The sequence below is a fragment of the Felis catus genome, chromosome C2 (genome assembly GCF_018350175.1).
Source record: "Felis catus isolate Fca126 chromosome C2, F.catus_Fca126_mat1.0, whole genome shotgun sequence".
In the NCBI taxonomy this organism is placed as follows: Eukaryota; Metazoa; Chordata; class Mammalia; order Carnivora; family Felidae; genus Felis; species Felis catus.
The window spans coordinates 156,763,335-156,780,130 of NC_058376.1; the positions used below are offsets into that span (position 1 = coordinate 156,763,335).

General features: G+C 37.9%; 1 protein-coding gene across 41 annotated transcripts in view; it reads right to left on the reverse strand.

Annotated features, from left to right (window-relative positions):
• The window catches only part of CLASP2 (cytoplasmic linker associated protein 2), a 179,385-nt gene that overhangs the window by 63,920 nt on the left and 98,669 nt on the right, over positions 1–16,796 (reverse strand). For 17 of the 41 annotated variants that reach the window (XM_045037933.1, XM_045037940.1, XM_045037939.1 and 14 more), the window contains 5 exons: positions 11,957–11,980; positions 10,232–10,249; positions 8,104–8,208; positions 1,558–1,728; positions 1,005–1,112 (listed from right to left, as the gene is read on the reverse strand). In XM_045037933.1, coding sequence (XP_044893868.1) covers positions 1,005–1,112; positions 1,558–1,728; positions 8,104–8,208; positions 10,232–10,249; positions 11,957–11,980 — 426 coding nt within the window. Of the gene's footprint in view, positions 1–1,004; positions 1,113–1,557; positions 1,729–4,285; positions 4,313–7,920; positions 7,948–8,103; positions 8,209–10,231; positions 10,250–11,956; positions 11,981–16,796 lie in introns of all 41 variants that reach the window. The other 24 variants (XM_023260798.2, XM_045037927.1, XM_045037934.1 and 21 more) reach the window with 4 other exon arrangements.

The following is a 16,796-nucleotide window of genomic DNA, read 5'->3' on the forward strand; positions in this document are numbered from 1 at the left end:
GCAACGGGGTTTTCTAGGTCGGTACACGACAGTCCAGTGACTTATTTGAACCAAATGGCCCAGAGAACAAGAATTTAACCTCTGGATGTTCTACACTAACATGTCTATTGAAGGAAATAATAACTCCACTTGGCAGAACTGCACCATGTGCAGAACTATGTTCTACTTAAAAGTCACAAAATCTGAAGAGCAAATCTCTAAGTATTACAGTAATCTCTGTTTTGTGGAATTAAAAGAAAAAATCTGAAATGGTTTTAGGTATGTATATAGAAACAAAGTACTAGTTAAAAAGCTGAAAGACCATGCAGAAATTCTAAAACATTTCAATGTAAAAAATTCTGCCTCTCTGATTATTCTCAAAAATTGTAAGTTTAAAAAATCACTTACTATTTTTATAGCTGAGGTAAATATACCATTATAGGGAAGGATATAGTATAATCTCTACAATCAGGAACACAGAGGTTTTACAGCAGTGACACAACACAAGCTAATATATGGGGAACAACGATTAACCTGTATAATACTATTTTATATACTACCATTTTAGTAAGTAGTTCATATGGTATTTTGCAGCACTCTTTCTGGTAAATATCTAAGGTGAAATGTTAGTATTTCTGCTGAAAAACCAATAGCATTTATCTTATCAAATGAAGTGGTCCATACTTCACATGAGTAAATATTTAGCTATTACCTTTAAATTTTATGGGTTTATTTCTTAAGATAAATCTTGAACTCCACATCCTGTAGCCCAAATCTATGTGCTATTTACTTGATTACGGAGACAATCTGTTTATACAAGGTCTAGCCTACTCATTTCAACAAGTAAATGTCAAAGGAATCGCCAAACCTGTAATTTCCTTACGACTCTTTCTTCTGTCAGGGCAGAAAAGAGAGGCAAAGAAAGACACAGTCGATGAAGAAAGCTAAGCCCTAAGTACACGGAAGTTATCTGATGGCGATTAACAGGGCCAAGAAACGCACCCGACACCTGCGCAGGTACCTACCGAGGGGCTGAAAAGAACGAACAGGACTTGTGTCCCGGCTGCTCTCCCGACTGGCTTCCCGGCTGCACCCTTGACTCACACTTGGTCGAGGAATACGACTGCTTCGGGCTGGTACAAAGAAACAGCCGCAGAGAAAGGGAGGAAACAAAAGACAGAGTTTGCATTTTTGATATGTTCATTTTAGTTTTCTTTCTCAAAAACTGATTAATAGGTTAAGTTGTACTAAGGCTGAGAAGAAACTACTCTTGGTAAGGTATTACCAGGAATACGATACAGGTAAATTTGAATACAGTCCTCCAATTTGTATGAGATTAGAAGGGTAAAATAGTATTTTGCAAACATAAGTAGGCTGCAAAAAAAAAAGCTTTAAAATAGACTTTAAAATTATACTTTCAAGGTAAAATACCTAATTCAATTTACAACCTGTATTTAAATTCTCCCTGAACTCTCAGTTGCTTTCTTCTAGCTTCTAAGCACCCAGCTGAAGTCTTCACTGTTACCCAAGCCTGGAATACAAAAGAAGAAGCCCCAAGTCTCACAAAGAAGACCTTACCCACGGACAGCCTAGACGGACTAGCCTCTCTGCTACACCCCTGGCTCCGTGGGATCTTGCTTCTCTTTGGCGCCGAGGCGGAATTGACCAAGACTCTCTGAACACCAGAGCTCACAGTGGAGAGGGCTGTTGTGCTCAGAACTCTTCCCGGAGACCCGGACCGGCTGCCAGCTGAACACCAAACACACGTGCAAGTGTTACAATGTGAATTCTAAGAGAACTTGTTGAAAGGATAAAAATTCAAGAAATACACCTGAGGAGACTGGGACAGTATGGCAAGTTCTAAGTTCAAAGGAAATGGACTGAGGAAGACATGTGCATAGAATCATAACCTGGAAAAAAAGGTATGCTGTATATACTAGGACTGAAGAGTGAATCATATAAAATATATTTTCAGTTTTGGGGGGTATAAGATGTTATGTTTAATAAGGGCAACACTAACAATAGTATGTTTGTTTCAGAACACAAATAGTATAAAGGATTTCCAAAAAAAAATAATAACTTATCTGACAATACATCTCATGTGGCTGAGGCTATATATTAAAACTATATATTTATAAGGAACGAAATTAGTCATTACGTTATTTCTATTTTTTTGTTAAGGATATAATAAACATTTGCTTCCTGTGAAACAGCTGGCCTTTCTGAGATGCTTCTGAATGGGTATAACAAAATTATTTTGTTACTATGTATACTTTTAATTTTCACAAAATTAAATTTTAAAGGTTTATAAAATTGGGCCAGCTGAAAAAGAAACTTGCTTTTTGCCTTCAAACCGCAAAGGGATCTCGGGTGGCCACATCCAGGATGGAGATGCAGAAGTACCGAGAGTAAAAGAGAACTAACAGCAAATGTCAGAGAAGTCCGACCCCTTCCCAACTAGGGATTCTCAGTCTTGGAAGGCAGAGGATACGTGGGCCGGGGAAAAGAGACAGGGCGCTGGACAAAATCTCAGAGACCGGGGCAAGGATTAAGAGATGGGCTCCTCGGCAATCAAAACATTTTACGTCTGCACTGAACGGGAAAACAAACTAGGTCAACTCCAAGATGTAAGTTAACTCTACATTCTGAATGGTAGCGTTATAAAAAAGGTGGACTTGCACTTAAATAAATGAAAGCAACTTTTCCCCTTTGTTGGGCATCACTTCTCTTCACCAACAGGGCAGTCACTGCTCACCTTGATAATCTTATTTCATTTCCACAGAGCAAAACCCAAAGACTCAAGTGCCAATGTGGTCAAGCAGGAGATGTTTATGAGGGAGGAGCACTGAGTGTGAGGCAGGGAGTGGTGACTCTCCAGCTCCAGCCAGCTGTGTCTTGAGGCAATACTAGCCAGGTTTTAGGGTTTTGTAAAAAAAATGAAAACTCTGAAAGTTCCTCATTTTTGTCATGGTGTGTAGACCAAACAATACGTGAACGGAGGCCGGCTGGATATTGTCCATGGGCTGCTGATCCGTGACCTTCACTGTAGTTTTCTTGGCATGGTCTTGCTGAATACGATTTAAATTCATGCTTAATTCACAAACTTTATCAGCACACAGATTTTAAATTATCCTCCATTGGTTATAGCAATACTGTATAAGAGCAGTGTTTCCAATGAAATTAACAATTTATTTGAATGGAAGTAATTCTAAGTTATTACAGGGAAATTATTCAACTCTACTTTAAAACGATGGCTCATGTGAATTATTTCTTGGGTGTTTCAGGTGAAGAATCTTCAAAGTAGGTTTTTTTCAGTTATAACCTTAAGGATACCCACAAGGCACCTATTTTCTCCATGCAGTATCTAAACTAAACATACGCACCAAAACATCCAAACACCCAACATGCCACAAACTCACAATGCAAGATAAGCCAATGGAATATTTTATGGGAACACTTGCAACGATATAAAAAGTATAAATAATGAGCTGAATGAACACATACAACATGATACTCTGTTAAAACTGATATAAATTTTAAGGGGTGAAGGTGTTGGTAGGAGACCGGAGAATTTCTTGAAATGTGTGGGTCTATTCAGCAGAGAGGAAACATGCAAGACTGAAGTACAGTAATCGCTCCACCGGTTCTGGATTAACTGTATTTATCAAAATTATGCAAGCTCACCCTCTATTTAAATTCATTTATACCCTCTCCTAGAAAATAAAATCAGCAATGTTTATTTTGCTTTCATCATTAGCCTCTCTTCTCCACTAAATCCAAACCTCAACCAACAGTGTGATAACTCCAATGCCTAGGACTCGTTTGGAGTTATTTATACTTAGGAGATAACACCAAGGCTCATTTCCCAGCCAAGAACTGCCAAGGCTAATTGCTTCTTCTAAGAAAACCACTGAGTTGATGAAAAAGGGCATGGTGTACCTGGGAGCGGCATGCTACTGGAAAATACTCTTAATTTGCAAAACCTGACGGTGGGTATCTAATTTTTCTCACGCTACCTAAAATTCTCAAACTATCATTTTAGAACTTTTGACAAGGTATTTTCAAGGCATTACTAAAGCTCCTTTGCTTTTGAATGTCAAAACCTGCGGGATCCCCTTGGATATTTTCAACAACTCAAGGTTTTAGTGATAAAGACAGGCCAAAGATAACTGGCAATTTTTGCCCCAATATGGTTGCACCACGATGGAATATGATGTTGAGAATTTCTGCTGAATAGAACCCATTCTCGATAATGAAAACAGGTGATCAAACAACAGATGCACACATAAAGTCTATAGATTCTTACCACCAATGGTATTAGCAGATTGTGATCCTGAACAAGTGTAAAGGCAGAATTAGGGTAAGGATTATAATCCATGAAGAGGGAAGGAGCAGATTTAAAATGAATGGCAGATGAAAATAAAGCTTTAGTCAGTTCTCATAAAATAAAAAAGCCCTGAAGCAAAAAAAGCAAACTTCAAAAGAAAACTCCCTAAACCATAGACGTCTGTAACAAAAGCAGTACATTGAGTAGCTTTTACAGCTGAAATCAGACACTCATGTACAAAGCAGATGAAATGAAGTGCAAAAATAAATGTAAGTTCTTCAGCTTTCCTTCTGCTAACGGCCTATAATCTCGATAATTAAATGTTTAACTTTTTATTATTTAAACATTTAATTTGAAACTACAGGTAAAGAAGAACTACAACATCTTAGAGCTGAAGAAAGCATACATGAAAAAGCTACGTTTTTTTTCTTTCAGATGCACAGGAGAAAACCCCAAAAACAAACGGCAGGGGCTTGGGGTGAGGAGACCAAGTTTCTGACGGGCTGCACAGCCGTTTGTACACAACCAGTCGCTACCGACAAGAACACAAGACGCCATCCTCACGTGTAACTAGAGACCTGGAAATCTCTCCAGTGGGTCTGCTTGTATTTACTCTGATCAGTCATCAGAACACACCTGCTTTGACGCATGATGTTTTCCCTAAATGCTAATCTACAACCATGGAAGGACCACGCAAACTCTAATGAATTACTTCACAACAAAGTGAAGACGGAGGTCACAGCGATATTTCTGTGCAAGTATGTTGAAAAGAAACTTGCGTCAAATCATACGGGGCCACAATTTCTTTTTGCAAAAGGATCTAGAATGGAATATACAGTCACTCGAATAAATAAGGAAGCAAGCAAACAAAACCTCTCCAATGTGATTTGAAACCCGAGTGATTTTATAGGGAGCAAGTCTTCCGATCTTAAAATCCTACCAGGTCTAAAAAGCCTGTCATTATGTTCTCATACTTCCATAAAGGATTCTAAGTATTGTAGATTGGGTTTCAAAGTGAAAAACCAAATGTAAAATAGTTATTCTATATCCTACTGACGTGATCAGTAATTACAAAATACCTAAAAGGGAGGTCCTTAATACATTAGAAAACCACACACAAAGCACTTTGAATCTTTGCCACAAGTTCCACCTTGCTATTCCTTTAGAAAAGAACTAAGTAAAACAGCACACATCAAATTAAATTTTATCCTTAAGATCCTAGATATAGCCAGTTTTGGTTTGCTATCTTTACTCTTCTTTATGCTTTAAATTTCCTAACGTTATCATTATTTATTTGTTTCCTGAAGGTCATAAAAATAAAAGGTACAAAAGTACACAACAGGAGTTTAGATTTCAGTTATAGTTAATATGGTTAATAGTGGCAAGGAGGACAATTGTATCAGCTGAAATATATAATGCTTCTTCTGGGCCCAGGCACGGTCTTCAAGATATTAAACGTACTACAACACTGAATTACTGCAATCCTCTGAGATCATCTTCTTCATTTTATAGGTGAAAATACAGGGGCGCCTGGGTGGCTCAGTCGGTTAAGCGTCCGACTTCGGCTCAGGTCACGATCTTGCGGTATGTGAGTTTGAGCCCCGCATCGGGCTCTGTGCTGACTGCTCAGAGCCTGGAGCCTGTTTCAGATTCTGTGTCTCCCTCTCTCTCTGACCCTCCCCCGTTCATGCTCTGTCTCTCTCTGTCTCAAAAATAAATAAACGTTAAAAAAATATATATATAGGTAAAAATACAGAAACACAGCGACTTTAAATGAACTAGAAGAGCCATGATTCAAATGTGGGCAGTATGGCCCCAGAATCCATGATCTGAATTGGATACTTCTCAGACTTTATTATAACACGCTCACTTGGCGATCGTGTTAAGAAGTGCCTGAATTGGGGCGCCTGGGTGGCGCAGTCGGTAAAGCATCCGACTTCAGCCAGGTCACGATCTCGCGGTCCGGGAGTTCGAGCCCCGCATCAGGCTCTGGGCTGATGGCTCAGAGCCTGGAGCCTGTTTCCGATTCTGTGTCTCCCTCTCTCTCTGCCTCTCCCCCGTTCATGCTCTGTCTCTCTCTGTCCCAAAAATAAATAAACGTTGAAAAAAAAAATTAAAAAAAAAAAAAAAAAAAAGAAGTGCCTGAATTCAGGAGATGTGTGGTGGCGTGAAACTGTGCATCTCTAACGAGCTCCCAGGTGGTGCTGATACTACACTTGGAGGAGAAAGGCTCTAAGCTGCTCTGCTGCAGCTGCTACAGACTGAGTTACTTAAGAGATCACCCAGGGCTCCCGGCTGGCTCAGTCTGTTAAGCATCCGACTCTTGGTTTCGGCTCAGGTCATGATCTCACAACTTTGTGCGTTCAAGCCCTGCAATCGGGCTCTGTGCTGGCAACTTGGAGCCTGCTTGGGATTTTCCCTTTCCCTTTCTCTCTGCCCCTCCCCGACTAGTGCTGTTTCTGTCTCTCAAAACAAACAAACAAAAACTTAAAAAAAAAAAAAAAAAGTTACTCTTAAAATCCAGAAAAAAATAAAAATAAAAATATGGAGTATCAGGGAAGATTGTGGATGATTTATTCCTAATTTGGTTGGGAGAAATGCCTTTACCCAGAGGACATTTGCCATTCTTCCTATTTATAAATAATCCTCAAATTGCAAACCAATTTACCAAGCATTTCTTTATTTTTAGGACTCTTGTTGAACGTTCCATCATTTTTCTGCCTGGATTTTTTGACTTCAGAAAGAGGAGGAAAGGAGAACCCGCTGGCAGGACCTGAGTCATCACCGCCTGGCTCCCTCCAAGCCCAGCTCTTTTCCTGGATTCCAGGATTCGGGAATCAAATAAGAAAGCAGACAGAGCATCTGTATCTTTATAAATTGCCTAAACCACCGTGAAAGATAAAGATATTTCTTTTCGAAATGGCCAAGTATGTAGAAAAACCCCCAAATTATTTCCCTAGAAAAAAAATCTCTGTTTTTAGAGCCAAGGGCTAATGAAAATCTCTTGATAAAGAAAGAACAGGAAGAAACTCTTTTAAATTAATAATGCCATAAATGTGTTCAGGAACATGTAGAAATGAATCATTCATTTTACCTAGACCTCAAAATTGTGCTTTTTAATAATTGTACTTAGGAGGAACTCCGCTTCCAACGAAATAGTAAATATAAATCTTAAATTTAACAAGGAGCATAATAGAACTGGACATTTCAATTTATGTTTCCTCGCTATAAATCAGTATATATCTGTCCCAAATGCTAACTGTATTCTGAAAGATTTTGGAGAGAGTTTGAAGACCCGCTTATCTGTCCTCGAATAGCATTAGCTAGATGCAACCAGATTAGATGCTAACACATGGCGATTATTTTGCCTCTAAAAAGCACAATTTTCTACATTTGCAAGTTTGAGTAGACTGTGAAAACCTTAAGGCTAAGAGTTCTGTGCCATTTAAAATATCTCCATGCAAAAGTTTGTACAGCAGATGAAGTATTTTCTTTCTAAGTGGCAGATACCAATGATGCAGCCCTAGGAACACACCAAAGACAAGACGACACCCACTCAAAAAAATTCCAGAACATGCACAACAACTGATCCAAAACATTGAAAAAAAAAATACCTTCATTTTTGTCAGGTGATGACGAACCTAAAGTACAGAACAAGAACTCAGTATGCGGCTTGTGTCTGGAAGTCAGCTCTGTCTTTACCCACTGCTCAAGCGCCTAGGACAGTCAGTCATACGCAAGCAACACGCTTCTCTTCAAGTATCACACATCCGGGAGGACGCATAGGCAATACGTACGCTGAGACTGAGACACCATTTTGGTTCGACTTCTTCCTCGAGAATCTGTCTTGGCATTTCCCATGCCCGCGAGGGGCGCTGCTGAAAGCTTTGCTCTCACCCGACCTGAGGAATAAATTTATGGATGTAATTAAAGACGTTTTTCTAGAATAATACGTACTAATGAGGAGAAAAAAAAATCTCACTCTAAGTTTCTAATTGGGTGTGCTTTTCAAGCATCGTTAAATTCTGTCGTAATGTAACCGTCACTGAGAGGTTATATTTCTCTTTAAATTTTTAAAATCTATACTCCTTTTTATGTGCTGCACCATAAGCTAACTTTTCTTCAAGGGTAAAGATAAAGTCAAACTAAAAGATCTCCTTTCTTAGTGTGATATCATTAGTCCAGTAGAGTTATAATTAAGATATTTAACTGGCAGTTCCAACTCTAAAATTTCAATTTCTATGAAACTTAGTTTATTCTGAAATACAGACTATAGTTTTAAATATAAGCCTACTCTTAGAACCAACAACCCAAACAGTTCTTTTGACTGAAAATACACTTCTAGATTTGCAAGAAGAGATATCAGGTCAAGTATTTAGTTTTTTATCCTGTGCTAAACATCAGATTACTATAGATAGATATATTCTCCTCCCCCAGCCAATTTCATTTATGAAACAACTTGAGGAAATACCTATCACATGAGAGCTGGCACTTTTCTCGGTATGTTTCCTTCTCCACCTCCCGGCCGCACTCCCTTCCCTACCACTGCCTCATTCCCCTCCACAAAACCAAGCCACAAACATCTATTTCTAGAGCTCCTGAACCAAAGGAGATCACGTTTCTCAAAGTACCTAAGTGTCATTAATAAAAAAATATATTAGCAGTAAGCAGTCTCAACCACTATCAAATCTGAACCCACACTGGATGCAATCATAAAGAGGGCTCACAATCTTTTGAGGTTAAAAGGTACAATTCGTAGGGCAATCGCTGTACTAGCTAGCCTGGTATGGCCATATTAGTCAGGAAAAAAATAAATGAAGAGTAAGGACAAATTACAAAATTAAGAACTGAGTGACAGAAGATAAGAGAGTGATTAAAAACCAGGAATAAAACAGAAGTCTAGCTGGTGAGTCCTATTCTCGCAATTCTTCAAGGCCCTTAATAAGCCCATAGTTCAGGCCTTTTACCCTTTTACAGAGTCTGTTTAAAGTAGGATACAATGTTCTCCTGACTAAGAAGCGAAACAGAAAGACAAAATTATTATTTTTGAAATGGAGAATTTATCCAACACAACAAGGAAATGAGAATAAATATTTTGATACTATCATTCTAAATTACAAGGCTAACGTGCCAGAAACCATTTTATAGAGTACTCCAATTTAAAATTTAAAATATGAAAATATTTCAAATACATCAGAGTAAATATGAGACCAAAAAAATGTTAAATATACTTGGCTTTGTACCACAGGGTCATCCATGTAAAACTCAGGAGAAAAAAGGTGTTTCAAAATCAGAGATTTATAGGACAAGCCTTCAGGCAGTAAAATTGAAACATGGAATTTTTTTCCTTTCTACCAATTCAAAAGCAATGAATAATTATTTTCTTAAAGTAAACAGGCTTAGTAAAATAAAGTGGTATGTCTACGAAGTTTTTGTAATCCCCAATTCAAATCATATATGCAACTTTCCACTGTTTCTAAATCAAAGACACACTTAAAAGCGGACTAAATAAATGCACTTAGCCCCTCATGATAAAGCAATGGAGCATGCTCCCCCAAAGTATAAATGAATTAGCATAAATTTAAAAAAACACACACAAAATTAAAGAAAAACATTAATGATGCTGCTGAAAAAAAAAGAAACTATTTATTAACTTTATACCAGATATTATTAAACATGTTAAGCAACTATGTTTTCCCAGCACGAGATGATCCAAGATACAAAGCAAAGCTCAAGATGAAGAACTAAAGAAAACAATCCACATCTGTAACTAACACAACCAAACATAAAATGTAGAAGTTGTCATGGCTGTCAAATTATATAGTTTTGCAAATTAGCCTATTTTAGTTTGTGATATTTAATTCCTACTAATGAAAATATTAATGTAGAGGTATTCGTGTTACTAACAAAATGTATGATTCTTACCATCTTCAGATGTTGCTCCTAAATAAGAGAAATAAAACAATAACATTTCAACAAATTCTGCCAATGCTGATGTTAAGATCTACTCGCACCTCCCACCCAAGACTACAATGAAAGAGTGAAAAAAAAAATCTTCTAGTCTGATAGCCTTAAATTAACTTATAAAACATTCAGTTTGAGAGAAAACAAAATTTGAAGTAACCTAATGACACAGCACAATAAAGGTTGAAACTAGACAAATGAAAATGGCAAAATCCCACAACAAACACTTTTACCTGTGACATTTCACACTCAAAATTTGAAATGGTGAAGAAAATTATAGAAGCTAATCACCCAAGAAAGATGCAGGACCCTGTCACTGCTTTCTTTGAAATGAAGATTTTTATAAAATAAGAATACTTCCTGTGCATTTTCTAAAAGCCATCCATAAAAGAACTAGAAAAACTGACAAACATGGGAGCCAAATGCATGACCCAGGCCTCATTAACCCACTATTTTCATCAAAGCATTACAGAGACCTATCAATCCATTAGCTGTGTACTCAACATTTATATACATTCCCTAAGATGTAAAGGAAAAGTAGCAAAAATGAACAAGTAAAAATATCGTAACTCACTACTACTAAAGGGCAGTAATAGATATACCTCTGTATGCGTATAGACAGATTAAAAAAAAAAATAGGATTGAACATCATTGAGAGTAACACATCACATGACACAGATGATTCTTCAAACAGGTTTATGTTTCTGACCCAAACAAGAAAAGATTTTAATCTGGAAAATGAGAATAATTTAAGGACATACAATTTCAGTGCGAGAAGTGGTACTAAAGGGTTTTAAACAGAAACTATCTTTTGGTGGACTTCCATTTCATTCAGTAATTTTTTAAATTTATGAAATACTTTAAACATAGAGAGGAGCACAGAGACAATCATGTCATGTATCCAACCCAAGATTAAATAAATCTTCCATTTCATTGGAATGGAAGTTCAATCTATTTGAGTTTATGAAGGAATAAACAGGAAACCACACAGTTCTCCATTTTTCCTCGATCTCCTACTAAGACTTACAGATTGAGTATCTTCTTACAAGTTCCTAACAAAAGCTCAAGTTCCTACACAACATTATGGTATCTGATGAAGCGAAGGGAAAATGCAGATAATACATTGTGTAGTATCAGACAAAAAAATACCAAACGGATACAAAACACCACACTGAACTGAGCAACTACAGATAAACTATATTCATTTGAATACTGAAATTAAAAAGGCAAGACTTAAAGTTCAGTTCTGGTTAAATGTTAAAACTCACTCTTAAAAAGAAAGCATCTGTGACTTGCATTTTATTTTCACAGATAACCGTATGAATCTATCAGAGCTAGGAAACTCAAGAGTTCAATCACATGACTTAGGGGATTCCTTTCCATTTTTATGAGTCTGATTCTATTTCAGAGGAAGACTTAAGAAATCGAGACTAGTTCTATGAGCTAAGGCAAAAAATTTTAAGACAATTGATTTTACTTACAACAAACAGTAACCTAGTACTTGAGTGGACTGGGAAACCCCAAAATGGATATGCCTAACCCCAAATTCAGAGAAATATGTAGCTATTTTTATATCAAATTACTGCTAAATAAACAGTCTATTTTCAGAAATTAAGAGAATGAGGATATTATATAGGATCCAAGGGCCAAAAAATCTTTAGTAGAATTAGAAAAGGAAGTTCTTACCATCCATCTTGTCAGAAGTATCCTCTTTGATGAAAGAGCAAGCAAAGAACAGAGGAAAACTCAGCATATTAGAAAACAGTAATTTTACAATCCCTAGAAACATTATTTTTAAGAAGACAATTCATAACACAGACATATACATATGTTTTCAACTAAAACATACTAGGAGATTTAAATCAGATGAGGTGCCCACACGAGGGAAAGATAAAAACAACAAAGAATCGGTAATGAATTTAATTTTCACCGGCCGAGAGAGAAGATAGTGAAGCCTATATCCCCAGCTGGGACCTTTGCCATCATCAGACAAACCTCTTGCTCTGGTCTTCGGAGTTTCTTGAAATCCAACACTCGTGATATCCCTGTTCCCAAAGGATTCAGTACTTTGGTGTGAGGAAAACCCCAGTGGCAATTGCTTTAAGGAACGTACTGTTTAACACTGAAAGAATATAGTAAGAAACATCTCTAGTGACTTCCAACTCTCCTCTCAAGCACAGGTCTCTCTCCTGAGTTGCAAACCACAACATCTCGATGCCGCTGGATGCCTCCTGCTCTCATTATACCACTATGGTTCCTCAACACCTCCAGTCTGATGCCTCCCTGGGACTTTAAATGCTAAACGCATATAACACAACAAGCTTCTAGCAGCTCATCCTTTAGCGACCTACCACTAGACTGAGAGACTCTGAGTACAGAAGCATATATTTCTGCACCTCTTGTACCAAGTGGGGTGCCTGGCAAAACCGAAGTGCTCACTGAGTGTTCGCTGAAAAACAATGGAACACTTCCTCGGATCCATAAATGTCCAGTTATGAGAAGACTCAAAGTAGAAGAAAAGAGAGTATACCAGTCACATGTGTATAAGAACGCTGGTGGTGATGGTGAATGGGGAGAGGGAGGGAGGGAAGAGGAGAGAGGCGGGAGAGGGGGGAAGCGGGAGAGGGCGAGGGAGAGGAAGAGGGGGAGAGGAAGGAATAGAGAAACAGAAGAGAGAGAGAGAGAGGAAGAAGGGAGAATCCATTATCACCTGGAAAGAGCCAGAGGCAAGTAGCTCACTGAGTATAAACCTGGGCCAGATAAAGAGGACAGAGGGACACCATTCCCTTCTGTAATGAAGTAAATGTGTGATTCAAACCTCAAAGAACCAAAATAAACTGAATCCATCTCACAGCCCTATTACAGACTTTCTTAAGGAAAAAAATGTCACAAACTGCCTTCCTAGTTCACATTAAAACGTTTCAAATATTGTATGTTTTTCCTGCTAATGAAAATAATAGACACTAAATCTCACAGTTTAATTTTGAAAACTCCAAATAGGCTTTATATTTGTTTTCCGGTGTTCTCCCCACTTAAAAAAAGGTAAGCTATAATTCCTGTACCATAAAATTCACCTTTTTATAGTATACAATTCAGTATTTTTAGTATATTAACCCCCCTCATCACAAATTCCATAAAGTTTTCCTCGCCCCTAAAGGAAATCCTGCATCCATTAGGAATCACCCCCTATACCCCTGACTCTCAGCCCCTGGCAACTACTAACTTATTTTCTATTTCCGTGGGTTCATCTATTCTAGACATTCCATGTAAATGGAATCAAACAGTAAATGTCTGTGTCTGACTTCATAATACTCTCAAGGTGCAACCATCCCGAAGCTTTTGCATTAGTACCTCTATGCAACGTACTCCCTCATATGGCTGCCTAATATTCCATTCCACTGTATGGACACATCTGTTTAACGATTCACCAGCTGATGGACATCAGGGTTGTTTCCACGCTACTATGAACACTCATGTATACGTTTTTATGAGAACGTATATTTCATAGTATCTTAGATATACAGCAAGGAGTGGAACAGCTAGGTCACATGGTAACCATTTCACTTCGTGCGAAACTCCCAAACTGTTGCCATAGCAGCGTTCTTACCAGCACCGTGTTAAGTGCTCACCAGCGCTTGGTACTGTCTATCCTCACCAGCATTTGTTACTGTCCATCTTTTTGGTAACATCCACCCTCGTGGATATGAAGGGATAGCTTATTATGCTTCTGATCTGTACTTTCCTAATGACTAATGATGGCGGGCATCTTCTCATGCACTTTCTGGCAATTAATATGTTGTCTTTAGAGAAATGTCTATTCAAATCTTTTGCCCACTTTTAAATTTAATTGTCTTTTTGTTACTGAGCTCTAAGAGTTCTTCATGTAATTGGGATCTAAGTCCGTAATATCAGATACGTAATTTGCAAACGTTTTCTCTCATTCTCTGTTCTGTCCTTTCACTTTCTTGATGGTGCCCTTTGAAGCACAAAAGTTTTAAATTTTGATGAAGCCCCGTTTATCTCTCCTTTCTTAGATGGTTTGTGTGTTTGGTGTAGTATGTGAGAAAACATTATTAAATCCAAGGTTACAAAAATTTACACGTATGTTTTCTTCCAAGAGTTTTATAGTTTTAGCTCTTGAATTTGGGTCTTTGATCCATTTTGAGTTAACTTTCTGGATATGGTGTGAGGTAAGGATCCAAATTCATTCCTTGGCAAGTGGCTATCCAGTTGTTTCAGCACCACTGGTTGAAAAGAATTCTTTCCCCAGTGGATGGTCTTGGCACCCTTGTGAAAAAAATCAACTGATCATAAATATACTGGTTTATTTTTGGTCCCTCAACTCCATTACACTGGTCTCTATGTCTATCCTTATGCCAGTACTACAGAGACTTGATTACTTTAGCCTTTAAGTTTTGAAATTGGGAAGTGTTGAGTCCACCGACTTTCTCAAGATTGTTCTCAAAATTGTTTCATCTAGTTTTGATCCCTTGCATTTTCATATGGATTTTAGGATCTGCTTATTTCTATAAAAAGGCACCTGGACTTTTGACAGGGATTACATGGAGTCTGTAGGTGAATTTGCTATATTAATAATATTAAGTCTTTAGAGAACCTGGGTGTATTTCCATCAGTTTAGATCTTATTTAATTTCTTTTACTATAGGTTATAGTTTTCAGTGAACAAGTGTGAAAATAAATAAATATATACACATATAAATATATGTGTGTGTGTGTGTGTGTGTGTGTGTGTGTGTGTGTGTATATATATATATGTATACATTTTGCCCTTGGTTCTCTGTCCCCTGGTTCCTGAGACAGAGCACCTAAGACCCTTAAAATTTCCTAAATTGTAAGAGCACTAAGGATATCTTTTGTTCTAATATTTGGTCTTTGACCCCGGTGCCTGACAGATACCTTGACTTAAGACCCCTATAATTTCCTGGGTGACAGGAGTGTCTTTTGTTCTACTGAGGTGATTCCTGGTGGCTCCTGGAGAGCTTCAGAATGGAGGCTAGTCGCCAGGAAGATGAAGCCATGATTAGAAGCTTGAGAGTTTTTAGCCCTACGCTTCATCTTCTGGGAAGGGGAGAAAAGCTGAAGACTGAGTTAATGACTCATCATGCCTATAGGATGAAGCCTCCTTAAAAATCCCCAAAGTACAAGGTTCACAGACTTCTGGGTTGGTGAATGTACCAGGTGGGTGGCACGCTGTGACTCCATGGGGACAGAAGCTCTTGTGCTAAGGACCCTTCTGGACCTTGCCCCATGTGGTTCTTCATCTGGCTGCCCATTCACATCCTTTACAAGTCCTTTGTAATAAACCAGTAATCTAGTAAGTAGACTGTTTCCTCGAGTCTGTGAGTCAGGCTAGCAAATTAATTGAACCTGAAGAGGTTATGGGAACCTCTGATTTATGGCTGGTTTGGTCAGAAGCTTGGGTGACAACCTGGATTTGCACGTGATGCCTCAAGTGTTGGGGTGGGGGCAGATAGGGACAATCTTATGGGACTGAGCCCTTAACCTGTGAGCTTTGCGCTTACTATAGTTAGTGTCAGAACGGAACTGAAATGTAGGACACCCAGCTGGTGTAGGAGAACTGTTTGGTGTGGAAAACCCACACGTCTGGTGTCAGCAGCATTATTAGTGTGAAAGCAAAGAAGAAACATGGGAGTGGTTTTTCCTAGAGAAGTCTTACACTTCTTTTGTTATATTAATTGCTAAGTATTTTATGCTTTTTAATGCTATTATAATCGATATTGTTTCAAACTGTTCATTGCTAGCATTCGGAAATACAACTGATTTTTGTACATTGACCTTGTATTCTGCAACCTTGCTGAACTCATTTTTAAGCTCTAATAGTTTTTTTGTGGATTCCTTAGGATTTTCTCTACATAAGATCATGTTTTCTGCAAACACAGAAAGTTTTACTTTTCTTCCAATCTGGACACATTTGATGTCTTTTTTTGCCTTAACGACCTGGCTAGAACCTCCACGGTAATGTTGTTGGGAAGGGTAAGGGTGGAATATTCTCTTCTTGCTGCTGGTCTTGAGAAAGTATCCCGTCTGTCACATTAAGGATGATGTTAGCCCCGGGTTTTTCACAGATGTTCTTCACTAGGTTCACAAATTTTCCTTCCATTCCTAGTTTGTTGATTAGTATTCTCACAAAAAGGTGTCGGGTTTTGTCAAATGCCTTTTCTGCCTCTACTGAAACAGTTGTGGTTTTTTTGGTTTTGTCCTATTACTCTATTAATAGAGCGTACTTAGTTGATTCGTTTTCATATACTCAAGTCACACTGCATTCCTAACAAGGGAACATTTCTGTCCTTTCACTTTGTAACACAGAAACATTTTACGAAAATTAAAAGCATTAAACAACCCACTTTTGACATCTTTTTTAACATCTCTGTCCATATATATTTAACATCTCACTCCATATATATTTAACATCTCAGTCCATATATATTTAACATCTCATATATATTTAACATATATATTTAACATCTCAGTCCATATATATTTAT